This window comes from Aulonocara sp. 'chitande type north' Nkhata Bay, linkage group LG16 (assembly GCF_057382095.1).
Source record: "Aulonocara sp. 'chitande type north' Nkhata Bay isolate Kocher_YH1m ecotype deep benthic linkage group LG16, A_spYH_male_GT1.1, whole genome shotgun sequence".
Taxonomy (NCBI): domain Eukaryota; kingdom Metazoa; phylum Chordata; class Actinopteri; order Cichliformes; family Cichlidae; genus Aulonocara; species Aulonocara sp. 'chitande type north' Nkhata Bay.
Genome location: NC_141359.1, coordinates 27852220 through 27879473, shown reverse-complemented (window position 1 = coordinate 27879473; position 27254 = coordinate 27852220). Strand labels below are relative to the sequence as shown.

The following is a 27254-nucleotide window of genomic DNA, read 5'->3' as shown; positions in this document are numbered from 1 at the left end:
TGATTGACAGACTACACTTGTATTTTAGTGTGTATATCAGCTGACCTGACAAAAAAGACTAGCAAACAAAAACTCTAAAACATAAATAAATAATAATGATCGGCTTGACAAACTATGTCTGATGTACTAAAATGGCCACAGGACATCAGCATCAATAGCTGAGTGAAAGATGTAATAAATTTGTTCTTTTGTTTTTTTTGTGCCCCAATTTACCTGGAAACACTGTGCGAATGTAAGCCCCAATGGTGAAGTAGAGGATAGAGTCGAAGAGCATCAGCCAGCACAGCCAACCGAACGAGGCTGTGTCTCCAGCAATGGGCGAGGAGTATGAGTTGCTCCATTGAATTCCTAAAGAGGTTAACATAATGAAAGTTTTATGCTGCCTTTCACTGATTCACTTAGCTCACATATCAAAGAGATCTTGATGGTAGTCAGATGTCTACATGCTTGTACCTTCTCCTTGGGCCTCGTAGCGAGACATGTACTGACTGGCGTAACTGAAACAGGTCGGGGAAAACAATCCCTGTCAAAAAGACAGAGGGAAATCAGACAGGATGCAAAACGACAAGCAAGAAAAAGGAGCAGCAAAAATATATATACACACACACACGTATATATGCATATATATATGTGTGTGTGTCTGTTTATGCAGATAGCTCCATATTGGGGGTGACTTTTTTGAGACAATCCAAACAAAAAATCATTCATTTTGTAAAAACAAAAAAAACACGTGTTCTAAAATGGATAGAATAAACAACATTTTCAAATGAAACTAACTGTCACTATATCTTCTTCTACATTATTTATCTTTCCAAACCAAATTACATTACTTGGTATTTAAATTATTACACGGTATACAAATGAGTTTCATATTCTTTAATGATGACAAATGAGGTTCACAGGAGCCTTACCAAGGCACCCTTCTGGATGAGCGTTAGACTGCCCTCCAGTGCGGTGACGATGATGAAGGGGAAGAAGCAGAGGATGTAAAGCAGGCTGCCACTCAGGCCGGCGATGTAGGTTTTGTCAAAGAAGGAGCTGACAAGATAACTGAAGGCTAAGATGCTCAAGCCATAGTCACACAGGTACAGGAAAATGAGGAAACCGTTACTGTTGGGCAGGATTTTGCCGTGCTTCAGCACCAGTGTCATGATGATGATAGTCACCAGCAGGTAGATAAAACACTCCACGAACCAGGCAAAGAAGTGACTGAGTGTGTTGACTCCCATCATTTTCATGTACTGTGAGAAAAACATGAAGAGAAAAAAACTTATGAAACTGTCAAAACACATCCTGTGCCTGTTTTGCCAGTGGTGCCTGTCAATAAATATGGAATGGAATTTTTGAAAGTGAAAAAACAAAATAAGGAACTACATGACTAAGACAATAAAATTACGTTTTTCTTTTTAACTTATCACGCTGTCTGTTTACCAGAAATAATTTGTATTTACAAATGACTGTGGGTGACTAATTACTTTTTGGAAAGAAAAGCAAACTTTTTTCTTTCAGGGAAAAAAACAACATTACCTCATGCAGCCTCAGTTCTCTCTCATGCACAAGTTTCTTCACGAAATCAGCAATAAACAACACCCAGGCTACCATCAGCATGATAGGGAAGACAAAAGAGATGGCCTCCAGGTACCTGGGGAATACAGAGATGGCAATTGTCAATCAAATTCCTTGAAAACGTCCAATCATTGTCAGCAGCAGCAGAAGAAAACGCCTATCATTCAGTCACTGACTTGACAGATAGCGGAAGAGCAACACTGGGGTAGTTTGCAGATTCTGCCAGGAATCTTCCGATCCTTGTATTATTTACACAAATAAATGCCTTTCTACTGTATTTTTATTTTATTGACAGTCATATCTGGAGCCTCATAGACAGGCTTTTAGTACTTGCCATTGTACAGATTTAATATCCATATTTCACAGCTATCATATCAGAAATTGTGCAACTGAGTAATAAATCAGAATGAGGGAAAAGCAACGATCACTACATCTTATAGCTGGTCACAAGGCAGCCAGCTGAGTTTGTGGCCTGCTCATTCTTCTTGTAAGAGATATCAGGAGTATCTTATGTCACACTTGAAGGCAAGTGCAAGCATACATATTAGGTTTGAGCATGATCTATTGGACAAAATGTGGCATATTGATGCCAAAAAAACTTTGGACTAGATACATACATATATCTATCTACCAAATTTTATGTGAAAATTAATGCATGATTTATGGAACTCACTCATCCCGGTGATAGCACGGATATGGGAATGGCTGCAGCTGCACGGCTGTCTCTTTGGCTTTCTGTCCCGTCTGTGTCTCAATGATAGCTCGGTCAATGCTCTCCTGTAGGTAGATGAATCCCCGGTTGTAGCGCATTGTGTTTCTGGCTGAGATGTACGACTCCTTGACAAAAAACGGGTTCCGGGCTCTGTCAGTCCGCATTACATTGTCCATATGCATGCGGATAGTGTAGCTGACTTCGGGAGGCAGAGAGGTTGTGGCCTCACGCTTGTTTCTGGATGAGTCTGCATCTTTGGGAAGCTTGAAGATCACACCTGAAGGGCAGATTGTACAACCTCACTGTTAGGTTACCCAACTAACTTCGTAATTCATTACCCTAAATACAAAGTTGCAGGGTCACATCCCTTGTATCTATCTCATCTTAATACATTATCAACAGCCTTTAGAGAAAGCACTAGTGTCTAACCCAGAAACTATTTGAGAAAAGGCCGTGAAAGGCACAATAACAACCTGAGTGGCTGTAAAAGTGAGCTGTAGTCATTTGGTATTCTGAGCCTAATGGGTGACTCATTGGAATTTCCCCTATTATTAAGGTGATATCACAGTTCTTTTCTACAGCATTACACTGTTCTAGGTCAGTTGTGTTCTCATACACATAATTTCATCTGTTAAGGAATTTTAGATCAACTGAAATTAACTTTCACTCAAGCAGATTAGAAACCACTGCTGGTCCTAGATACACGTGACATAGTCTGGTAGATCTCATCCTTTCACACAGAGATTCAACTCATTTTTACTCACTTGCATAGAGATCACGGTTTTTGGCAAGTTCCTGCGCTGCACTGTTGAGCTCGTCGGCAGAGTCAAAGCCACGGTATCGGTCAAACTTGATACAGGAAGAGATGTCAACCATCAAGGTGGATAAGGTGTTGATGTGATCCACTATCTCTTTGTTCGTCTCCAGCATCAGCGTCATGTTAGCTTTGAAAAGAATGAGATTTAGAAGTTTAGTGACAGGATTAAAACTCCAGGTGCAGTTTTATCTTTGATGGCAATAGAGTGCACCACTTTACATCGCAGCTCAGAAATAATGTGGTAATTGTGGAGTACATTTGATAATAAAGGTGGAATAATTTATTCGTACCATGTAATTATCAAAGTGGTGGGTTATAACACATTGGCTGTAACAATGCACTAACATTAATAAAAATTTTATGCCAGCCAACAGAAGCAACTATTTGCCTCTTCCAGGCAATGCTCTGCCTTATTATATGGTAACTCAAAAAGACACAGTCTGACAATACAAGTGATCAAATTAAGTGTACATGTATGTGAATGTCACACCTGGGAAAAAATGAGTGACTCAAGAAGAAACAGCTTAAGAAATCCACGCAGAAATAAATCGAATGCTTCCTGTAAAGTCTCATCTTTCACCTCTTCTATGGAAGTGTGGATATTTTACCAGTAATAAGCGAGATGGGAATGTAAAGGTAAACGTGGTATATGCAGCTTACAAAAGTAAGACCTTCAAATGCTCACTTACAGAAGCTGCTGAGTGTCTCCTGCATTCTGTCTACATTGATGCCTGTCTGCATCTGAATGAAGTTCTTCACAAAGGGATTGCCAAGGGAATTCTGCAGAAGGTAGAGAGAGTGGAAAAGACGAAATCAAGATTCAGCTGCAGAAACTCGTTGAAGACCACTGCATAGTTTATCTCTATATTTTCATATGACAGCAAGCCAGCTAGAATAATCAGATACAAGGACGACGTTTTTGAGTTTTCATACCTCCAGCATTGGCAAAGTCTTTTTGAGTGTGTTCGCAGACGTAACGAGGTACTTGGAGGATTTTATCCAGTCTTCTGAATATTGCCTTGCATTTGCAAAATCTTGCAAGGTGGCATTGGCCTGAGCAGTGATAGGACAGACAAGAACATGTAAAATAGTTGGTTATGTGTATGAAGCTGTGAAGGTAGCAGTGTACAAAAAAACAAAGTCAAACTCGCTCAAAACAGAACTACAGCTGGAGATGGCGATGCCTACAAATAAGTGTGTATCTTGTCAAATTTAAATATTTCTTGTTTGCTACATGCAACTGGGGGTGAATGAATATTAAAAAATTAAAATCAACTAAATAAAAAAATATCTAGAAATAGCAGTGATAATAACTCTAGTTAAAAAAAAGGCCTCAGATGAGGGATTTTGAAGGATTAGAACATAAACTTCGTGAAGGTCACGGAGTCGCTAATCCCCAGTTAAAATGTTTGAAGTGAAAAACAAGGACAACGGATCAGAAAAGAAAGTGGAGATGACTATACACAGGGCCAGCCATGATCTCGCAGCTGCTGGCAGGTGAGTACATAATTAGTTTAAACAGCAAAGCAGCACAATACTGTCAGTCAGCAAGGTTCCCACTAAACTCAATCCGTCAGTCTATTGTTGTGTGCATGGAGCACAAGAGCTGACTTTAGATGCATTTGTTCTTTTATATTATATACCTTCTCTATTATGGCTCGTGTGCTGGGTGTATCGGGTGTGTACAGGATTTGTCCCATCAGCATTGGCTTGAGGAAGGCCCAGGCAATAGCTCCTCCTGTGGTGTTGACCATGTCCAGGTACATGTTCATACAGAAGGGAGCTACACAAAGACACAAAAGAGGAGCAGATCAAATATACAGCATTCTAAAGTGGAGGAGGCTTTTTTTGCCCGACATGCAAAGTCACAGGAGCTCCAAATTTTATAACAGCTTTTCAACAACTGGCTAGAATTGCTCTCCACTTGTTGAAAAGTATCACAGTTACTGAAATTGTGCACTTTAGCGAGATATCCTTGTTTTAAACTAAAAAAAAAAAAAAATTGTAATGGAACTGTGTGAATCAAGAGCAAATATGCATGAATGCAGAGGTGACAGAGTTCCATTTTAAAATCTATTCCCTTCAGAACATACTGGCATTCCGTGGTATCTTGAACCTCTCAATCATCTCCTCCCTCTGTGGGTTGTTGGTAAAGGAAGGGTCCGAATCTGAGACGAGGGGCAGCTTGGAGATTCCAAAAAGAACCTTGATGCCATGGCTGCACAGCGCTCGAGAAAGGGTAACGAATGATCCTGCGCTGGAAGTGGTGGACCTCCGCTCCCTCACTGGATGTGGCTAAAAAACAAACCATGATGCTGTTACTTACTATCTGATTCAGTACTGTGAATGCAGCAGAGAACTGAATCATTCACATTGTTTGCTTGGGCTAGGTGTAAGTTTGAGTGATCTCACAAACATGAATATATTATTGATAAAGAGCAGTAAAGGTGGAGCAGTTAAAAGAACTCACTTGGCTAAAATGGTTGTTGGCTGTCAGGTTGAGGTTTTTGATGTTGTTCAGGTAGATTTGCAGTTGGTTAATGGCAGGAAGCATCTTGTCCATCATGTCTGTTATAGCCTCAGTCACCCAAACCATGATTCCCACCACGGCCTGTATGTCGTCAGACAAAACCATCTGAAAGAAAAAAAACATTTAAACACACTTTAATCACTGTTACACTTTTTTGCCTCTCTTGTCTTTAATAATTTACAGGGTTTTGAAAACATCGGTCTACCACTACAGTATAACACCCAACAAATAACTCATTTCGGTGATTGGCTACTATCGTGCCACCAAAACCCACAGGGGAAAGTTTCATGTAAGCCGAGGTTGTGCATCTTTAACAAGTTTTATATCAGGAGTAAAAGACACAATCAAAAATTAGATATCATGAAATAAAACAAATTTTGTAAGTAACTAAAATGAGCTTTCATGGTCAAACAGATAAAATGCTGCATTTAACCTTTACTGGCCTACACTTTGTTGAGCCTTGTATGAGTTTTCTGCCATGGGTGTGTATTGGGGAAAAAGGGTTTGTCTAGTAAACAAACATTTTCTTGTACAAAGGCCTTTTTTCTGGCTCACGTTGCTCAAACAAACACACCCTGGAAAAACGTGTTTTGTGACTGCCCAACAAAAACAATTTCTTTGTTGAAGACACATTTATGTGCCGTGACAGAACTCCCACATTTTTTTGTGTGTGTATCCGTGTCTGTGTGTCCCTGTGTGAGTTTGTGGTTTTTTACATAACAATTATTAACAATAGACTTAAAGCCTTACTTTGTATAACACTTGTTCAACGTTTAGATGTCGAGTCATCAGCAGTGACAATGTGTACCACTGTTCAACAGACAGAGAGCAGAAGGTCTTCATCAGATCAGCCTCTTCCATGTTTGCGAGTGGTGTGGAGGGGCAGTGACGCAGGTTCACCAGCCAGGACAGGATCTGTTCCAAAAAACATGAAGAGAGTTAAAGAACCAGCCTATATGACCAACAGGGGAGCAGAAGGAAGGAGGCATGTCATGCACAAAAATACAGGCCTTATAGCACATATATATCATCAATAACAAATTTGCATTTCCACACTGTTTAACTGAGGTCTCTGTGGGCAGCCGACTTTCAAATCCCTGTACTGGTGAGGCATTTGGAAACATAGTGGGTGTGAGTTCTGTCCCATTTAGTAAAAATAAATGAATAAAAAAGACACTGTCTAGCATACTTATTAACATTAGTTTTGTATAGAGAAAAAATACTATGAGGCTTCATGAAGGTGAAAGCCTGAAAGATGCTTAAACCGCACTAAAGATGTTCACAATCATGGAAATGAGTTTGCTCCAATTCAAAGGATGAGCAAGTCACAAATGTCACTGGCAGCCACTTAGTAGTCTATTTTGTCAGTTTACTCACCTATGTATGCGCAGACAGGCATGTTTTGCCTCCTGCTGGCTAAACTCCATTTAAGTGATTTCTTTGTAGTTTTTTTTTTTTTACATAATCTGCATTACACAGTCAAAGACATTAAGAAAGCAGCCTTTTATTCTGCTCTGCTGTACGTCTGCTTGAGAGAAACCTTCTAAATACAGTGACCAGTCACTGAGTAATTTTCATTAGGCTTGCAATGTTCCCTACAACATTAAAGATACAACCTGTTTTTAAGCTTTGTTGTAAATGTACTGTATAAAATAATTAAAAAGCAAAGCTATATTAAAGCTGTGGTATTTTGAAGCAGTCTTACCGACTCTGGATTTTTTTATAGACTCAATGTTGTGTGTATTCAAATTTACTGAAAAGTGACACAAGCTGTCTTTGCTTACCACTAGATTGTTGTTTGAGAGCGTGCTGTTCATTAGGAGGTCAAGAGTTGCTGGATCCAAATCCATGTACTGCTGCACGTCCAGAACAAAAGCTGTTTTATTCTTCAGAATCTCACCAAATGTCATCACTCCTGTGAAAAAATGTCAAGTGAAAACAGATCAATTATTGCCAGTTGATTCCTTCTGTTTCTGTATATGTTTCTAAGAGTTAAAATTACAAATAGATTTTGAAAGTTACAAATTGTTCATTAAAATTTATTTTACATTATTTGATTTGCCTCTAAAATATGCTTATCTATAAACAATGAATCTAAAATACTCAAAGGCCCAGAATGTCACGCACACATTTATATGGTGATTTTATTGAATGTCTTTAAGCCCATTTTACTAACAATCACATGCAATTTGAGAAATATGCAGCTTGAGGATCTTGCCCAAAGACCCTTTGACAGACTGGGGAAGCCAGGGGTTGAACTCCAACTATTTCTGACTGGCAGACAACCGACTCTACATCCAGAGGAACACAGGCACTGTCTAATCAATGCAGGAGCCTCACAATTCCTCGTAGATGTTTTTAAATATTTTGAAAAAACATGTTTAAAAATATAGACCTGGTTTCAAGCCAGTCACACTCAGTGAGATGGTGGGTTTGATGTTTACACGAGCAACAAATACGAACAGTGGAAAAATTGGTCAACGGAAAGACAAAGTGGTGGCATCAGATGGAAATGAGCGAAGGGTGAGCTAAAATTAGTATTTTGTTTAATATCTACAACAAGGAAGAAACAAATAATAATACATGACTAAAAGTTTACATTTTTAATTCTGACAGTTCGAAATATACTTCTCGGTCACAATACGCCTAATTTAGGACAAAATGTATATATAATTTTACTTAGAAACTTTCCTTCTTCCATATAAAAAATTTTAAGGTGCAAAATTCTTAAACTATTGCAACATAAAGAAATATCTCACTTGAGGAAGTGCCGTTAATGTTGAGAGAGCTCACGCTGCTGATGTTAAAGCCCAGATTTTGGCTCAGCACACTAGACCTGTTATCACAAACAGAAAACAGACAAACCCAATTTGAGCAATAAATGAAAATATACAAATATATATATATAAATGTAATTTTCCAGACCTCAATACTATCCAAACAGAGCTTGGACAATTCAGTGATACAACGTATTTTGGAAATTAAATGGTAGATAAACCACTAGTCAATTGCAAAAGCAGCTTTCTTTGAAGAAAGTGCTACTCTCTGCTAGGAAAACCATTGAAATAAAAACTTAGAAGTATGATGACATCTTTGTACCAGTCTGTGTGGACATTGTAGCTCCTGGGGTCCCCAATTACAGTTTGATAGAAGATATCAACCAGAGATGTTGTGTTCATCACCAGACCCTCAATTATGACCTCTAGGCTGGGCAAGAAAGTGTGACAAAGCTGACCGGACTCTATGTTGAGGCTCTGCATCAGGAGGTGTACAGTCTCTGTATCCTCTAACAAACACACCTGTAAGAAATCAGTCACATTATGAAGTGCAATGACGAGTTTGATTTTCATGTCTGTTTAAACCCTTTAGTATGATTATTTTCATGTTTGCTTGAAAAAAAAAAAACTCCCTCTGCTTTACTGCAACTTCTGCATACGTGTACATTTCACACTTTGGAGAGGCAAGTGTGAAATGTACATGGTGGACAGGCGTGTCTATTACCCGTTTTGCTGTGATATTCATTTGAGATAGCTTCACTATTAGCCTTAAAAAAACAGGGCTTGTTCAAAGTGTTTCAGTGCTATTTTTGTGGAATACTGATGTCAATGCTGTGGCTTCTTATTAAACTCAGCAGTTTAATAAGTTTGCACAGGTCTCTCTGGGAAGGTAGGCTTCAGCTAAATAAAGAATCAAATTAAAAACTATATTTCCATAGGTATATACAGCGCAAGTGAGACTATATGTGTGAGGTCTGCAATAACAAAAGGATATACATTTTAAGTAGTTCTAATTAAATCATCTGTTAGTAAAATATATAAAAACCCACACAGTGTTTTCCATGGAAACACACTGCTTCCACCTCATCTTCGGGATGTAACAGCATGTATAATTATGACTTACCTCATAATTACCTTTTAGTTAGTGTAATTAGGATTCTCAACCAGGTTTTGAATTACAAGCTATCACATAACCAGGGTTAGCTAATGGAACGTGCAGCAGGAACAAATTTGGCATGCCAAGTTTTCCAAGCAAATAAAAATTATTAATTGGTAGCACACAATGCAACCTATTATATTCAAGTATTTTCCACAATGTAAAAGGAATAAAACCCTGGGAATCTCAAGTATAGTAACAACTTTTTAATCGTGTTACCAATTTCTCACATACGATCTTAATCTCTAAATTATAAGAAAGAACCTAGACACTTGTTTTGCTTTTTGAAGCAGCGAGCATCTGTAATTTTCAGTTGTGAGTTATTATTTTACATTTTGTTTTAATGATAAATGTGTGCAATCAGAGTAATTAAGTCACAAACCAGGTATCTCAGGAGGTCTAGATTTTCTTTAAACTGTGGGTCTGTTGGGAGGGTCTGGAAAAGCTGACTAGCTGTTTTGATGATCTGCTGCACGAGCATCAGGTTCTCTGTGAACAGTGAGTGAGAGAGAGAAAGCAAGAAAGGGAAGGGGAAAATGAAAGTGAGAGGGATGCTATTAGAGTTTGTAGTCTTAGGGAGTAAGGTCTGTAAGGTGACAGAATAACATGACATCCCACTGGGCTTCATTACAACTTGCACCATTACGGGGCATCGTCATCAGGCAGCAAGCAGCAAATGATGTGCTTAAAGTGAAACCCTGTACTAGACTGATGGGGCCAGAAGGGCCAGCAGTACTAGATGCTGTCGTGCATTAAAACACATCTGACAAGCCCTAAGAAAGGCACCACCTCAGGCAGCAAGATATGATGACAGAATATTTAATTAGTCCAAAATTAGACAATGTTGATGTTTAATCTCAGGCTGCTAAACATCTACAGGCCTTTGCAATTACAACAGTGCACTGTGTGTGAGTGCATCTGTGTGTGTGTGTGTGTGTGTGTGTGTATGAGTAAATATGAGTAGGGCTGCAGAGAAGTGAAGCTGCTGCTGCTTACAAAGTGATTCTATGCACTAAAAACATTATCACACAAGCACAGATGCAAATTAAAAGGAGGTCATAGATGTCCACTTGTGCGAGTGCGAGGGGAGACGTTTAGCGAGGGCGGACAGGATAAGTGATTGAATTCTACTTTGCTAATGAGATTTAAAAAGGTGCTGAGTGGCTTTCTGCTGGAGAATGGCCATATGGCCTTGGGCTCTTTGGGAGCTCAAGCTAAGCTGGTGTGAAGTCTTATTCCTCATATCTCCAGAATTAATTTTGCAATACTTTAATCATGTATACAATAGCAACAGCATTGGCAAAATATATTCTCGTCTTGCTGTGGTCTCGCAAAAGCTATAAAAGCTGAAGAAAAGGGTGGCATTGCTCTAAATAGCAGATTGTTGCTTATATGTACATACCTTCCCAGCAGGTATGTAAATACAAGCTGAAGCATCAGCGTGAGCTTGACAGCATGGCAACAATTAGACTTAGCATGGATAAAAGGAGATTCACTCTGGAGTCAGAATTGTAAAGTCACTTTAGTTTAACTAATAAATGTGCATTTCTCATCATAATGCTCCTCTTGGACAAAGAAGACTGTAAATGTCCAGATTGGGTCAAAAAGAACTGAGCCCTTGAGTTACCTTGAGATTCATTGGCTAGTGCTCTGGTGAAACTTTTAATCACAGCGGAGTATGGTAAGGCATCGGGAAGCATATCCACCACATTCTTGAGGAGATCCATTGACGACCTACAGGAAATAGGAAGGACTGTTTGTTAAACAGAGGCTTTTAAAATAGTTGACTATAAGGCAAACAAACTAAATTGAAAGTTTCTAGAAGCTAGAACAAATATAGATCTCACCATACATAGTGCACAAGATACATTCTTTTTTGTCACACCTTAAGCTGTAATGAAGGACATAAAAATAACACTTACTTTTCAAAGACGTCAGGGAGAGTGAGGAAGGAGAGTACCCCAAGTGCAGCATCAATGGTCTCTTCTCGAGAGGCATTCAAGCCCCACTGCATGCCACTTGTAGCTCCCTTCATCACAACGCTCAAATCGGGATTGGCAAAGAACACATGGGCTGTTTCCATAATTTCTGGTGTTGTAGGAGGGACAGCCAGAGCTTTGAACATGGTTGGGTAGTCAATGTAGAACAGGTCTATGAAGTCATTCATCGGGTCTGTTGTCATCATTAATGAGGCATCACGTCTGCGTCTGACCAAATGTGTGTGGTAACCGTCTGTCATTTCTGAGTCACTCAAATGTTGGACCATTGGGTCTGGAACATTACCGGTGCTTACCAACTGCCTAAACATAGCAATAACGTTTCCTACTAAGTCTTCCAGGAGCTCTACCGTTGCTTGCATGTCTGTGTTCATCTTGGCCAGGGCAGACAAGACAGGCCTTACGATGTCATAGGATCTGAACAGAGCCTCACTCAGCAGGTCTAGCCCAGATGCTTCGGTGGAGTGTAACCACATAGACAACTCGGCCACCTTCTCTGCTATCAATTTTGTGTCATTGGATCTCAAAAATTCCTCCAAGACTTGGTAAATCATAGGATCATCACCAAATACCTTAATGTTAATCATCAGTCTGATAACTTCTGTTGTCAAGTCGTAAAGAGATGCAGTTGTGTTCCCTGCTGGGATGGAGAAGATATCATAAGAGGAGATGTTTGCAGAGGAAAGGAAGCGCATTGCTGCTTCTTTGAGGAGCTCCTCGGCTGATGTGCTCTGTTGAAGTAGTTGATAGTTGTCCAGGATGTAGCCTGTAGCGTTCACAAGAGCTTCCATGTAGGGCTGCAAGGCGGGGGCCACATTATGCAATTCATCTGAGAGCATTTTGATGGAAGACAAACTGTAGAATAAAGAATTTGGCTGAATGTCAGGTTAAGCAGCACAGTACATCAAACATGGTCTATGTGACTGTGACTCTGTAAGCTGTCTCATGTAAAAAATATAAACATGAGTTCAAAATCTGGAGATTATTGGAAAGCCAAAATACTCACTGAATATAATGAAACGGATTTTTGAATTGGTCTTTTCAATACTATGATTAGATATAACATTCAGATTTAGAAAGAAGACATATTTCCTCTTCATCAGCCTTTTCCCATTTCATCTTTGATGAAAAAGACTGTAGAGTGTTTCCACTGTGATCACTGATCTATGACTTATGTAGTAAGACCTGACTGATTCCCTGCGATATGCAAAATGTGATCCTTATCACCACGCTGGTCTCATTATAGCAGCTGGCATATACTGTAAATGGAAATCAATTTTAAGAGGATGTCTCGGCTAGCTGAATTGTAGTTAAGCCGCTATCTGTGCAAGCCTGCCAGTTTTCAGGCAGGCTTGCATTAAATTAATCAAGTTCAATGCAAATGTGATCACTTCACATCCTTGTGTAATTACGTATGAATCAAATTGGTTTGACTGGAGCATCGTGGATAATGCTGTTATACCAAATGGAGTGGCAAGTTCATGGTGAGTTCATGTATACTATAGGTGAGTCATTTTCTGTGGTTCTTTATAAAAATTAAATTGACTGTTAACAGAATTTAGTGGGAATGTAAAGAACATTTCCACATTCAGATACCATGTTCAGGGGGTTTCTAACGTGGCTGTACGACATTTTGTTATGATTGTATCTTGCGATTGTGATCTACTGAAAGCTTGGATTACTCTTAAAACTATGACACGATTCTCATTCCTCATACTTGCTGTGGTCATAAAAACAGTTTGCTCCTCAAGTAAGTTTTGAAAGTCTAAATGCAGCTAGATGTGATGTCTCATCAACAGTCACTTAGTGATTCGATGGATTGACCATTTTGACCATAAAAAACATTTCCTCTAAAACATAGCAAACCATGGTCACTGCACATAGCAGTGAAATTATCTGACTGTAGCTCACCTGTTTTGCAACTGCATGTCTTGGAGCTGGTTTTGCCAGTAAAGCTGTTCCTCAGGACTCATAGACTGCTCTACCAGCATTGAGATGTGGTTGGAGAAATTCATGACAAACTGATTTATCACAATTACGTTGTTAATGTTGACTTGGTAGAGTGACTTTACAGTTTCTACAATCCTAGCAGCTGTGTCGCTCACATTGGTTGGTCCCATCATCTGCTTTAAAGACAACATAGAGCAGAGAGGGACCATTAGCAATCAACAACTTTCTCCGTGCGTCAACACTGACCCCAAGTGGTAAAACTGTTAATTGTACTTGCAAGTGTGAATGCGGTATATATTTTACTATCAAGTGAAATTAAGTAGTACTTAATTTGACATTTTTACACTTACACTCATGTTCATTTGGGAGTAGAGATTCTGTGCGGAAGCATAGGCCTCCAAAACAGGCTTCAGGCTGATGTTGCACCACACAGCCATGGTGTTAGGGCTTAACCCTGCAGCCTCACTGACTGTCTCCCACACTTTGAGAACTTCACTGCACTCCAAGGTGCCATTAGCCTATAACAAAACAAAAACATGTGTCACGTGTTTCATAAGCACTGGAAAAAACCTGTTCAGTTACTAAGACGAAGAAATGAGGAAAAGGTCAGAAGTCTCACACAGATATTTTCACTTTTAATAGACTGGTACACACCCACAAGCAAGCTGCTCTTTAAAAAAAAATGTATTTACAAAGCAGCAACTGTTTCTGTCACGTCAAAAGTCTATTACAGGGATTAATGTTAAGGTAGGCTATAATAACAAATCTAACAGTAGCATTTTCAGGAATTAACATGATATGAATACATAAATATGCACTGATGCCAGGAAAGCATTAACAACACACCAATACTTGTTTCTGTACAGTCAATAAGTCAGCAGCAGATGTGCTTAATATAATCTTGTGATTTTATGGTTTGTAATTTATGTCAATTTGTGAGCTTTTGAGATGTTACCTATGGATAAAGGTATCCTCTCTCCTTGTTAGCTGTTTTCAAGTTACATTAAGTTAAACTACCCCTTTAGCTTATTTTAGTCTACTAATTTAAGTAAGCTTACAGAGCTGCTAGAAATGCTATATCAACATATTAACTCAATAGATATTTAAGTGATATCAGTATATACATACAGCTTTCAAAAGGCAAGTCATTACTGCCACACCAGTTTAAGAGAGCAGCACATTGCAAACAAGCGCAACAGTAGTTGTCCTGCAATGAATAAAGTTATGTGTTTCAAATATCTCTCAGTCAAGGCTGAAAAAACATTTTAAAAAAGACCAATTCTGATACAGGTATCTTGGATTAGGCAAAATATGTTGATATTATCAACTGGCCAGTATATACTATAAGACTTAGAAGTCGAGTTTGGGGGTCATACGCTGACAAGTTGTTATTGTGTGTGTTATTTTGTGGTTCAGCAAGACTATATAATGCCTACCTGGCATAAATAACAAAAGAAAAAATATCAAAGCTTATATATAGTCAACAACTCTACCCTGATGTTAGCCATAGCTAAATGTTTTCTGCGTCATCGCATCAGAATCTTGTCTGTCTACATCTGTCTAACTCTGACGAAAGTTAAATAACTCAACAAATTCTGATGCAGAGAAGCGGAACAGAGAAGAAGCGAGAGAGAGAGAAAAACCTCACAGCCTCACTGTTTTAACTTCTGTCAAGGATGAAGGAAGGAAGACAGACATTGCTGTGTGCAATTACGCACACACATACACATGCAAACATTTCCATAAATGAGATACCGGCAGATGACTAGGGAGACACTTGCACGAATGATACAGCAAGTCTAAAAAGCATTCTTTCAAGAACACTGACCTGCTGAGCCGCCCGCACTGTGCTTTCAATGGCAACCTGAAATTTTTCCAGGACTTCAGAAAAATTGTAATGAGTGTTGTTCAAAGACTGTGCAGCTTCTCTCATCAGGTTCAGGATGGGAATTTGAAGGCTTTGTATCATCACTGAAAAGAAGAAGACAAAATGGCTTGACCCACAAGTTTTGAAAAAACAAAACAAAACAAAACAGCAGCAATACAGCACATTAGTAAAAGTGGCAGACATATCAGGAAATGACTATCTCTTACTTGGCATGTGCTGCATTAGTCATAAGTTGTGTCTAAAGAACAAGTAAATAAAAGTAAAGCTGGCACTATATGTTCTTCCTTAACATTCTCACCATTTCCAGCTTGGATGTTCTCCACTAAAGTTCCAACCATTTTTTCAAACTGTGGGATAACAGACATTAAATTGTCCAATAACTCTGTTCCTTCAAGGGTGGACAACAGGGTTCCCAGCATCTGTTGAAGCCTGTAACAAATTAGTAACATATTAGGTATGGTTTAGGGTAATCACAGAACAGAGCGGCAGTCTTTACTGTGAAGCAAGTTACAATTACTGTCAAATTATCGTGGGCATCAGGGTAATTTGGGGCTTTTAACGATTTCTTTGAACTGTTACATATATAAACAAGTGCAGATTCAAAGATCAATCTGGAAACCCCCAATACTCAAGGCTGCCATGAACTGGAAACCACATCACTATCCACAGTGAAGCCAGATTTATATTGCCATGGACTGACACATCTTGAAATCTGTTGCTGCCCAAATGAAAAAGTCAAATGCCTTCTAAAGAAATGTTTTATGGTCACACAAGCTATTTGGACACCCCAACATTAAATGGGTTTGGAGTAGTAAAAGAAAGGTTTTCTAACCTAAGAAATCTTTATCAGCTTTCAAGCATATTGGTGATAGGATCATGGGGGTTTTGCTACTGATACATTAAACAAAACAGATGGAATAATGAAGAAGGAGGACTACCTTCAAAATCTTTGATGCTCCAAAAGTTGAATGATGCCAAACAAAAAAATTGTTTTTGGAATGAATAAAACAGGATAACATTAGGCTGCTGCCATCAATTTGAATGAACTCTGCCAATTCTGCCAAGATAGGTGGTTAAATATCCAGCCAGAATTATGACCAGAAGCTTATTGATTGCTACTAAAATTTGGTTGAGGTGCAACTTCCCAAGGCACATTTAACAAAAATATTACTGGGGTTAAATGGACAATAGAAATAAATATATATTTATTCAATCTTGTGCACCCAGTTCCTGTTTTTCAAAGTTAATCAAAGATTCTTATCAAAAGGATAAGAATGTACACAGTACAATCGTTACACTCTGGAAAAACAACAGTTCAAAGAAATTATTAAAAGCCATGAAAGTGCCATGAAATTTATGCCCATGATGAGTGTATGTAAACTGTAAAACAAAATTACTTCCTACACACATCAGGTATGCAATTTAATATCAAACTGCTGTATAACAACAAGCCATTTGGATTGTTACCATTACACTGATAATTACACTTACTTGTTCCATGTGTCTTGGTCTGCATTCCCAGTTAATATGGTCTCCAGGACTGGAACAAGTTGAGTAAAAGCCTCCAGGGATGGAGCAGTCATATGTGAGCCAGTGCCTTCCGCAACCAGTGGCCAAAACATGCTCACAAGTTTGCCCAACTAATAATAAAAAGTGTCAACAATAAGTGTGCAGTCCCGTGAGATGTTTTTATTATTAATAAAATTATTATTAATTAAATGTCATTTTTAAATTGAACACTTTTAGATGTTATGTTTTCAATATATAAATGTACGTTAAACTAATTTTACCGGACATATAATAAAATAAAAATAAAAGTGCAGACATTTTACCTGCTGAATGATTTGTTGTGCTGATGCATTTTCAAAGCCTGCCCAGAGGTTCATGTTACCTGAAATCATTAAAAAAAAAATGTGCTCACACATCAGGCCTCGTGGATGTGGAACTGCAAGCAGAACGACCAACTCTTACAACATATATCAGAAGCATTGTGGTACTTTGATCTACTCTTGTTCTTAGGCTTTTTGGCATAAATGCCGGAATGATGAAGTGCACAATATGACCTCCACTCAATCAGATTTCATCAGGATTTAACATGCAGTCCACCTACAGTGGTATTAAGAAGCTGACTTGCCTTGGCCATACTCCAAGATAACCTGAGTGATGTTAATGAGGGCAGAAATGTAGGGCTGGACTGGGGATTGCTGTGACAGGAGGCTCTGCAGCGTCTTCATTTCATTGAAAATTCTTAGGAAACAAAGCAAATCAAGATTTCAGATCTTAACAAGTCTTATCAAATGTTCTTTGTGTTCTCTAATGATTGCATAGAATAGAACTGCATGCATGCAATCATTCTGTTAATTTATTTATTTTTATCTCAGAGCATTAATAAGGATTAGAAGTACATGTAAAATCCCTAGTACCTGAAATAACCTTTTTATTTGACAAAAATAAAAATAAAATATAAGAGAGAACTTTTGGACAAGATCTAAACTACAATTAGACCTATAAATTTTCCTTAGAAAAATTAAACATCAGATTTGTTAAATTTCACAGAGAACTGCAATAGGTTGAAAGCAGAGTATTACTACAGACTACTTTTGTAGAGTAAAAATAGACTAAAACATCTGTTGCAGCTAAAAATATATTAAGAACTTTAATTTGAAGCAATTTTGGGTGCTGGAAAAGCAAAGTGATACTTACTGCACTTGTTTATTTTTTATAGTAAATCAAAAGCATGCTTTTAGTTCATCTAATGCATAGGTGTCAAACTCTGGCCCGCGGGCCAAATTTGGCCCGCAGCCTAATTACATTTGGCCCGCGAAGCCATACCAAATTATTATTAGAGCTGGCCTACTGGTATTATACAGCTAATATATATATTGTTTAGTATTAAGCTTTGCTTGTCCCATATTCAGTTTTCCAGCAGAACTTATTTAAGTCCATAAGAAAAGATTCCTTCTTATATCTGGAGGAAGTTTTTTTTTCAATAAATATTAACGTTAGCCCGCAACTTTGTTCCAGTCTTGAATTTTGGCCCACTGTGTATTTGAGTTTGACACCCCTGATCTAATGCTTTATTACATTTAATACATCATATATTAGTTTTTGTGAGGCATTATTTTAAAGCAATCCATATTCTTAAAGCTATTTTGAAATGATTCATATTTGTTAAAGAGTACTCATTCGAGCCCCTTCTGTTACAAAATTATGGTAATTGTGTACAGTAAAGTAGCGAAACTCACATCTGATTCAGGCTGTCTTGTCCATTGGCTTCAGAGATGGTCTCAAAATATGTTTTTACAAACTTGAGTGAGCCAAGCATGTATTCTGCAACCATTTCTGGTACAGTTTGTTGGATGATTCTCTCAACTTTCTCCAGGATGACGATGGAGATGTTTTTAGCTGAAGCGAAGCTCATGTTTCGTTGGACAATGAGATTTACTGACTCTTGGACAATTTCCAGAAAATCTTGCTGTGACAGTGGGATAACAGTAATGTTTGGGATCTGTATAACATGTTGCACTACTTCTACAATGGCAGCTATGAAGCTTTCATCCTGTAGGCCTTGTTGCTCTGCCACCATCACAGCTTTGCTTAGAGACTCTGTGATATTGTTTATTATGGAAAGGTAGGCCAGCTGATCATCACTGAGAAAATTTTCCACTGTCTGCAGGATGTATTGGAGATCTGTCACAGGGGTGGCAATGGTGGAGTTTTTCCATTGGATCATACTGCTAAGGAGCAATGCGACATCGGGCTCTGTCATCCACTTCTCAATGAGACCAAGGTACTGCTTAATTTGGAGCGCCATGGAATGCAGAATGGTTGCATCGAAGTGCTGTTCAGAGCCTTCAGTGTTATTCCATGACTCAAGGTTGACCTCTATTAAGTCCAACAGATGCTGAAGAATCTCAATTGCTGTCTGGCCAGTTTCAGTCACAACGGTGCCATCTATTGGGCCTTGGAGGCTGTTTATTAGGAACTGGACCTTGTCACTAACAAACAAAGAGAAATTTGTCTGTGCTAGCTGTAATGCCACTTGCATTTGTGTGATGGAAAAGAAAGGATGAAGGAGCTCTGCGGTTGCACTATCGCTGGTGATGTTTTCCAGCCGTTTCAAGTACCATTCTATAAGCTTTAGATATACTGTCTGGACTTGCACAGGGTCCGTCATTTGGGAGGTGTTTACTGGCTGCATGTCGGCAATCAACTGTATCAGACCCTCTACCACTTCTATTTCATTCATGATCTCTGGAGTGTTTAGGTGGCTCTGGTCTAGGCTCATCTTGATATTAGTTAGGGTGAGATTCAAGCTGTCTACAAGAACCATGTTAGGACCGGAGTTGAAGTTAACTTGGGTGAAGTCATTGATAGTCTTATTGACAATTACAGGGATGAGGGAGAGGATGTCTGTGTTGTTATGGAGAGAAGGTACCTGTGTCAGAAAGCTGCTGAACATATCTATGAGTCCCGTAACACACTTGGTTGTTACCATGATGTCATTCTGGGGTTCAAAACAGCTCTCAACATTTGCAATCCCGATTATATTTGACATGAGTTTATTTATGTTGGAAGCTCCAGCTAGCTCGGCAATAGCATTTAGGTCCTCAATGGTTAGGTTTGTCTGTGTAAGGGCATTCTGGACATCGGACACGGTAACATTTGGTGTATTCATGACCACTTTGATGAATTGGAGGGTCTGCTTGAATGTTTCCAGAGCGGCAGTATCATTTGGTGACAGGAGCAATGAGAAAACCAACGAAGCTATGTTTTCATATTCTTTATCCCCCAAACCAAATGGACCAATTTTGATGGTGACAGTCCCATTGGCTGTGAACATCATGTCTAATATCTGATCCAGAAATTTAGAGATTTCTGAAAATCCAGCCAGACAGTCCTCGCCTGCTGCGCATTTGGTTATATTACTCTGCAGAGCCTTGAAATCCTGAAGAAACTGAGCAGCATCACTTTGGATTTCCTTTGGCAGGAATGCTACAAATTTCTGGATAACAATGTCCTGGGCAGCATCTGGTCCAGCCTGAGTGAGGTTCTGCAGGCTCTCAGGTGTGAGGAGGTTGAGAAAGTCCATGGAAAGCAAGTGGAGGTCAGTGACTTGAGCCGTGCTGTACTGGCCATTTGGTAACACGACATGTTCAATTTTTCGTAGCCTATAGAGGGAAACCACAAACTCTTGAATCTGACGGACGTACCCAAGAATGATCTCAGTTGGGTCACCATTTGGAGAGTCCATCACTGTCTTGAACTGCTCCACAGCACTGATGATGGCTTTTACAAAACCCACTGAGGTCTGGTTGGTGAAAGGCTCAATTGCTTTTATGAGACTGTCCACTTCATCAGAATGGAAGTAATCAGAATAGGTAAGCAGAGTGTGTCCCATGATGTTTGGGAGATACAATGTGAGGTTACCCTCCAAAGAGAGGAACTCCCTTATCAGCTTTTCCAGTTCAGGCAAGGTTGGGTCTGTTTCATTGAAGGTAAAAATATGCTGGTTTAACCTGCCGAGTTTGGAGGCTACAGCAAGGATTGTGGAGGCATTAAGTGGAGACTCTTGGCTGAGCAGAGGAACAAGTGATGACAAACCCGTGGACTCTAACAGGGCATGAATGTTTAGAGTCATGGTAGCTGGGTTAGTGATGTTTTGATTGGGAAGCTTGGAGATTGTACTGAGGAATTCATCCAGGTTATACATCAGATTAATCAGGTAATCAGAGAGGGCATCACCTCCTTTGATTTCCTGTTTCAAATATACAGCTGTCTCATTTGTATATATTTCACCATACACATGTTGCAGTAGATTCACAGATCCTTTGAGCCAGCTACAGAGAAACAGAAGAGTAAAACAGAACATGCCAACTTTATAAAGTCCTGAAAGCAATGCATGTGTAACATTAAAAATAACAGAGAGAATTGAGCGTTTCTATTTAACTGTAATACGAAATGTTGTTGTCACTACAAAAAACATGGTAATCAAACTAAAGTGCTGACAAACATGTTATGCTAGCACGCATTAAGAAAACATTTTTTGTAGGCTACTAGTTACAAAAAGGCAGTGCGACAGCAATTCCTATTGGCTTGTTAAACAGGCAGCTCACTGTAGCTACTTATTTAACAAACATACGGTAACAGAACAGCGTAAATCTCTTTATCTACACTGATTATTATGTTTTTAAAAAGCAGAAGACATGCTTCAATTCTAAAGCATAAAATTTCCATGTATATTTCAATCAAAACTAAAAAATCTTTGTCACTTACTTCACAAGGGCATCACTTGGTGACATCAGAGCCTGAGTCATTGCTTGAACAAAGTGTGGCCAGTTGAAACCAGTGTCACAATGAAGGGCTAAGTTCTTGTTCAAAGAACCTACAAAGCAACACATGCTAGGAATTAGCTGCATTGACTGGAACAAACCGGATTAACAGGCTTTTACACGTATACTAAATAAATATATTTTGTAACTGAGCTCCTTTGATTTGTAGAATTATAATAAAATACAACTTTAATCCTTTCTTTTGTTGAACACAGTTTAGTAGTCACATATTGTCTAAAAATATGTCTGTGAAGGTTCTCAGTCATCCAGGTCATCGTAGTCAAAGGAGCTTGCAAAGAAAAGCGTCTGGACTTCTTTAAGTTGCTTGAAGACGTTTCACCTCTCATCTGAGAAGCTTCTTCACTTTGAACTGAAGAAGCTTCAGTTCAAGCTTCTTCAGTATTTAGATATATTTGTATGATATTTGTATATTGTTAGTTTTCAGTTCAGTTCAGTTCAGTTCAGTTCAGTTCAGTTCAGTTCAGTTCAGTTCAGTTCAGTTCAGAGAAGAGAAGAGAAGAGAAGAGAAGAGAAGAGAAGAGAAGAGAAGAGAAGAGAAGAGAAGAGGAACTCACAGTTTGCTGGCTGAGTGGTGACATCAGGGTGGTAGTTCAAAATCCAGTAAGCAATGTGGAAGTAGTCCTTTACCGGTGGCCACTGATCACTATTTTCAATTCTTTCACCAAGACTGATCATAAACCACACAAGACTATAAGCAAAGAAAAATCACAACATGTCTGAGTCAGTAAAGTAATAACACACACCTTGTAAAGCATTGTGCACATTATCTGAAATCTGTTTTCTTCTATTACATTTACTAAAGTGGGAAAATCTGCACAGTCTTATCAAACTTAAATCTAGTTACCAAAAGAACCCCCGTATGTTAGGCCTGTTTCTTATGTGCTAAGTTTGTTATGCTATGTTGTTATCCAAGTAGAAAATGAACACTTTGTCAAGACCTGTTTTGAAGAGCTCCAGAAACAAACTGGGTGTTGTTGTCGGGTATCCAGTTCATCCAGTATTCTTCATCCAGCTTTTCTGTCATTTCGGTCAAAATCTCAGCAAACTCCAAGCTCTCCTCATACAGCTCGTGCCACTCAGACAGAATCATGGGAAGTGTTATGTTGAAATCTGCTTCGCCTGTTAGGATGGAGTACAGATCTTGTCCCTGGGGATTATAATATGAACAATATAAGAAATTGTTTCTTTAAACAGTTAAAGCAAAATAAATTAATAAATCCTTAAAAAAAACATATTTATACTTTTTAATTTATAGAATTAAGCCTTCCTTGTTAAGAATCTGTTGCTTTTCACTTGAGTAAGTTTATTTTTTATAATGTAGTAAAAAATTATTACATAATATAGCATTTTTTTAGACCACAAGTTGCACATAAAATATATTTTTACCTTTTTAATCAAGTCCTCCCAGTCCATCAGCAAAGCTTGTTGCAGATTCCCGTTGTTGGGGCAGATCAGTGCTGTCCATACTTCAGTTTTTATGCTATTGATGGATAACAGCCAGTCCAAGGAAGCCAGAACTTCTTCACATTTTACATCCTCAGTCGACATCACCTGGTAAAACAGAACAACACATCATCTGATTTACTGCGGAAGCCTTGAGGGAGATACTTAATGTATGAAGTGACAATAAAAAGCTCAACTGACAGCGGAGATCACATGTGTAAGATGCCAGATTTTGACACAGAACCTGTTCACAGGCTAAAAGTTAAGGTCAGTCAACATAAATCCTACATACCTTCATAACTACTTCCATCACACTGTTGAGGACACGGTCCATCAAAGCGCGTGACTCGGACTGGTTTGTCAGCAACGTATGATAAATCATTTGGAGGTCATTAGCATCTTCCAGGACATTCTCTAGAATGTCTGCAAGACAGAAACAAACCAAACTCAACTTAGTGAGAAAATTGGTTTTTGGATTAGGCCATAAAATCAGTAACTTTTCCTAGTTTAGACACTTTGTTAAGTTACAAAAGACACACATATCACTTCAGTACAAGTGTTGTTTTGTCCAGTTTTGCTTGTTTTGTTGTTTTGTGTGTGTGTGTACTTTCCCACAGGCTAACTAATCTTATTGGGTTCAACATTTCATCTTTCATCAGTCCCATGAGAAAGGGTGTGAACTTTTTCCATTCATGTCTTTGGTATGTATTGTGTAACGCAACTGATGATAAAGCAAAATGTCCGCTGAGTGCACAAGCTTCTCTATTTCTCAAATGCTGCTCTCTTTATAAACCTGACATTCTTACAGCCCATGTCTTTTATTTTTATTTTAGTTTATGTTTCCCTGTTGGATGTATAAGAATCACCAATAATGATTGGAAAGCCATTTTAATAGTGCTGGAAATAAAAGTGAAACATTCACCGTAATGTTAATTTTCAAATAAATGCTCTCACAGGTGAGACCTCACTATGGACATGATGCTTTGTTGTCATACCTTTTAGCATGTCAATGGTCTCTGATGCTAGCTTCATGGACTGATAACCAGTTCTGAGGATGCCCTGGACAACCGTATTCACCTCAGGCACATTTTGTACAAGCTCCAATGCTGCCTGACCGATGTTCAGAAACCTAACAAAGCAAATGATAAGACTCAGCTTAAAGCACAAGACATCAAAATTACAAGAATCACAGGAGAACTAGCAGAACAAATAAGTAATACGAAAGTTTTATCAGCTTCAGATCAAAGGTAAGAAGAACAGTCATTTTAGCTTCAATTGATTTTCTACTAGTATTATTTAAATTGGAGAAAACACTGTACTCACAGCTCTTCCTCTGCGTTTTGTGGTTCTGTATCTGAGCTGCGCCTGGTCCTTGTGATGTTGGAGGCTTCAGATTCTCCTGAAGAGAAATATCCAGTCAGATTGTAGACCAGTCCTCTGGCAAAGAGCACGTCATGTTTAGCAACCTCCTTAATCCAGGCCAGGAAAACCTGGGAACGAAACATGAATCTCATCAAAACATCAATATTGTAAAGCCACTGCCAACTGAATACCGTTGAGGTTTCTGTGCAGGTGTGGATTGGAAGATGTGGTTGCTTCTTACTATCACGAAAGCATTTCGAATGTCATCAAATAATTATTTGGCATGCTCTTAATCGTAAGTCGCATTGGGAAAGCAAGTTGGGAGCATATGGAACAATTTTAAAAAACAATCAAAACAATGGAAAAGGAATTAAAAGAAAATTTTATTTCTTATATATGTGATTCTCTCTGTTAATGCTAATAACATTAGCCTACCTGTCTTGCCACCTTTTCTGTGCTGATCATGCTTAGAACCTTGTCCACAATTCCTGAGCTGCATGCTGTTGCTGACCACAAGATGTTGCTGCTGTTATCACACAGATAAGAACGCACCAGATCTTTGTCCAACATCAGGCCGAAAGCCTACAATGGTCATGGAGAGATGATAGTGTTAACCAAAAAAGTAAATATATATGTTAGCTTTAAGTGGGTTCTTTAACTGGAATATGCTTTAGACAATTTTAACTTAGCTAATGTTAGGCAGTATCCTTAATAGTTGCATATTCTGTCTATAGTATGGTCTGATAGAGAGTAATATCACTTTAAGGAGCAAAAACAAATACAGTCACTATATTACTTATCAAAATGTTTATTTGCTCTACATGCAAATTTTATGTCTCTGTTTTCCCTCATTTGAATCTTGTTTTCTAATTCCCATTGTGAAATTCAGTTTCCAGGAAATGTTTTGTGAGCACTTTGGAACAACCAGACTTTCAGCTAAAAATAAAGCCAGAAATTCAAATTACTAAGAGAAAAACAGTTGTACTTCATATGTGTTTGTAAAAGTGAGTGGACAACTACTCCCTGCAAGCTTCTTAACTGTGTTAAAATATTTTGTTGTTGGTTTAAATATGTGGTTTGAATAAATGACTTTCCTGAACTTGGATTTGTACCATTGCTCTGACATTCTCACGTAAAATCTCTTCATATGAGTTACCACTGTTCAGTAAAGACAAGAAAGTAAAAGTTTAACAGGATGTGTCTGTGTAAATGTGTAAATGAATCGTACACAACCCTCACAACCCTCTTTGTGGAACTGTTGTTGTTGCATAAATAACTTCCTTATTAGAATTAAAATCCCTAAGACCAGCTTAATGACCCTGAAGAAAGAGATGATGACTTTTTTTAACCTTATAACTAGAAATATTTAATGTGCAATGTATTGAAAGGCACATGTAGAACTCTTTTGCTATTACCTTTTTTCACATGAAAGGAACTGCCTTCTGTGGCATTGCTATTTCTTTGCATAGTACTGTTTACTGAACTGTTGCGTGATAATGCATACCTTATCCAGTGGTATCTCATAATCCAAAACATTTTCTACGAGGAATTTCACCGTTGTTCCTAGTGAGTCATTTGTGACCAGTTTTCCAAGGGGAATGGTGACATCTATGAAGAATTCAAGCACACTGTCAGATATTAGCAGACATGGGTGATACATAGAGTATTTACAGTAAAGCAAATGGTCCATAGTTACTTTTGCCAGGCCAATGATTGATATAGGTGATCACTCTGATGGCTTCAGCAAGAAATGAATCATACTTGGAGAGCGGGCCACTGGTCTCAGGGAAATCTTCCTCCATGGTATATGCATCACTAAAGAGACAATTTCAGAAGCATTAAATCTTCAAGTCCAAAATATAGTATGGACTGGAAATATAGTTTAAAAAAGTGAAAGGCAATATCAAGAGTACTTCTAAGCTGAATTCACCAGTTTTCAAGCTTTTATTGACCACTAATAGGTACTGATATGTTATTTTTTACTAAATATGGTTTGATTTTGCTATTCCATTCTTTAAAATAATCTGACATACTACGTTAACCCCTTACTTCCGCTACCTTCATTTATTTTTTAAAAACTGTTTCATCACTGAAAATACTTTACCCCTGTAGGTGCTTGAGTATGTCTTCCAGTGTTCTCAGCATTTGGTCAACAGAACCATCTGAAAAGAGCTGAGGAAGAGCTAGAAGACGGTCCCATAGCAAGCTGTCATTTTGCAGCTGATTGAGGAATGTCACTGTCACCCATGCCACCTCCATCAATTCCTCTGGTTGGGTCAGCATCCATTCTTCAAGTATCTGACAACCAGACAGAGAAAGTATCTAAGCCTCCTAAAGCAAGATTCAATTACAAAAAATACTAAACACAAAACAAATAGAAAAGAATACATTTGGTTAGTGTCATTGCAGTGTGCTGACTAAAGCCGACCTAACATACATGGGCCTATATTTCACAAAATGTATAGGATCAAGTGCAAACACAAAAATATACCTGATTGACTGTATAGAGTGAGACTTCGAACACTGTGTTATTGGTCTTGCAGAAAGTGAACACAGCATTGGTGAAAACATCTAGCGAGCTTTCGTTCAGCATGGGCAGAGTCACAGTGCAAATGGCCCTCTTTAACAGGTTGGCTGACTCAAGCATGTTATCCAGGTTCTCCTGCAAGAAATGCAGTTTAGGTGAATGCATGTTGTTGTTAT

At 38.5% G+C, this 27254-nt stretch overlaps 1 protein-coding gene across 2 annotated transcripts in view; it reads right to left on the bottom strand.

Annotated features, from left to right (window-relative positions):
• Positions 1–27254, bottom strand: part of abca12 (ATP-binding cassette, sub-family A (ABC1), member 12) — a 57354-nt gene that overhangs the window by 25983 nt on the left and 4117 nt on the right. The window contains exons 7-44 of one of the 2 annotated variants that reach the window (XM_086265909.1): positions 27043–27213; positions 26656–26849; positions 26248–26366; positions 26056–26159; positions 24987–25133; positions 24513–24679; positions 24185–24318; positions 23482–23612; positions 23133–23297; positions 22685–22893; positions 22301–22434; positions 21670–21778; positions 18639–21233; positions 17528–17640; positions 17226–17284; positions 16885–17033; positions 15692–15822; positions 15334–15476; positions 13856–14023; positions 13467–13681; positions 11481–12410; positions 11186–11292; positions 9941–10047; positions 8725–8924; positions 8385–8461; positions 7410–7540; positions 6376–6540; positions 5566–5730; positions 5189–5390; positions 4739–4878; positions 4029–4148; positions 3785–3875; positions 3043–3222; positions 2240–2555; positions 1528–1642; positions 912–1241; positions 454–523; positions 214–348 (exon numbers count right to left, since the gene is read on the bottom strand). In XM_086265909.1, the coding sequence (XP_086122035.1) occupies positions 214–348; positions 454–523; positions 912–1241; positions 1528–1642; positions 2240–2555; positions 3043–3222; positions 3785–3875; positions 4029–4148; positions 4739–4878; positions 5189–5390; positions 5566–5730; positions 6376–6540; positions 7410–7540; positions 8385–8461; positions 8725–8924; positions 9941–10047; positions 11186–11292; positions 11481–12410; positions 13467–13681; positions 13856–14023; positions 15334–15476; positions 15692–15822; positions 16885–17033; positions 17226–17284; positions 17528–17640; positions 18639–21233; positions 21670–21778; positions 22301–22434; positions 22685–22893; positions 23133–23297; positions 23482–23612; positions 24185–24318; positions 24513–24679; positions 24987–25133; positions 26056–26159; positions 26248–26366; positions 26656–26849; positions 27043–27213 (8938 nt within the window). The remainder of the gene's footprint in view (positions 1–213; positions 349–453; positions 524–911; positions 1242–1527; positions 1643–2239; positions 2556–3042; positions 3223–3784; positions 3876–4028; positions 4149–4738; positions 4879–5188; positions 5391–5565; positions 5731–6375; positions 6541–7409; positions 7541–8384; positions 8462–8724; positions 8925–9940; positions 10048–11185; positions 11293–11480; positions 12411–13466; positions 13682–13855; positions 14024–15333; positions 15477–15691; positions 15823–16884; positions 17034–17225; positions 17285–17527; positions 17641–18638; positions 21234–21669; positions 21779–22300; positions 22435–22684; positions 22894–23132; positions 23298–23481; positions 23613–24184; positions 24319–24512; positions 24680–24986; positions 25134–26055; positions 26160–26247; positions 26367–26655; positions 26850–27042; positions 27214–27254) is intronic. The other variant, XM_086265910.1, reaches the window with a different exon arrangement.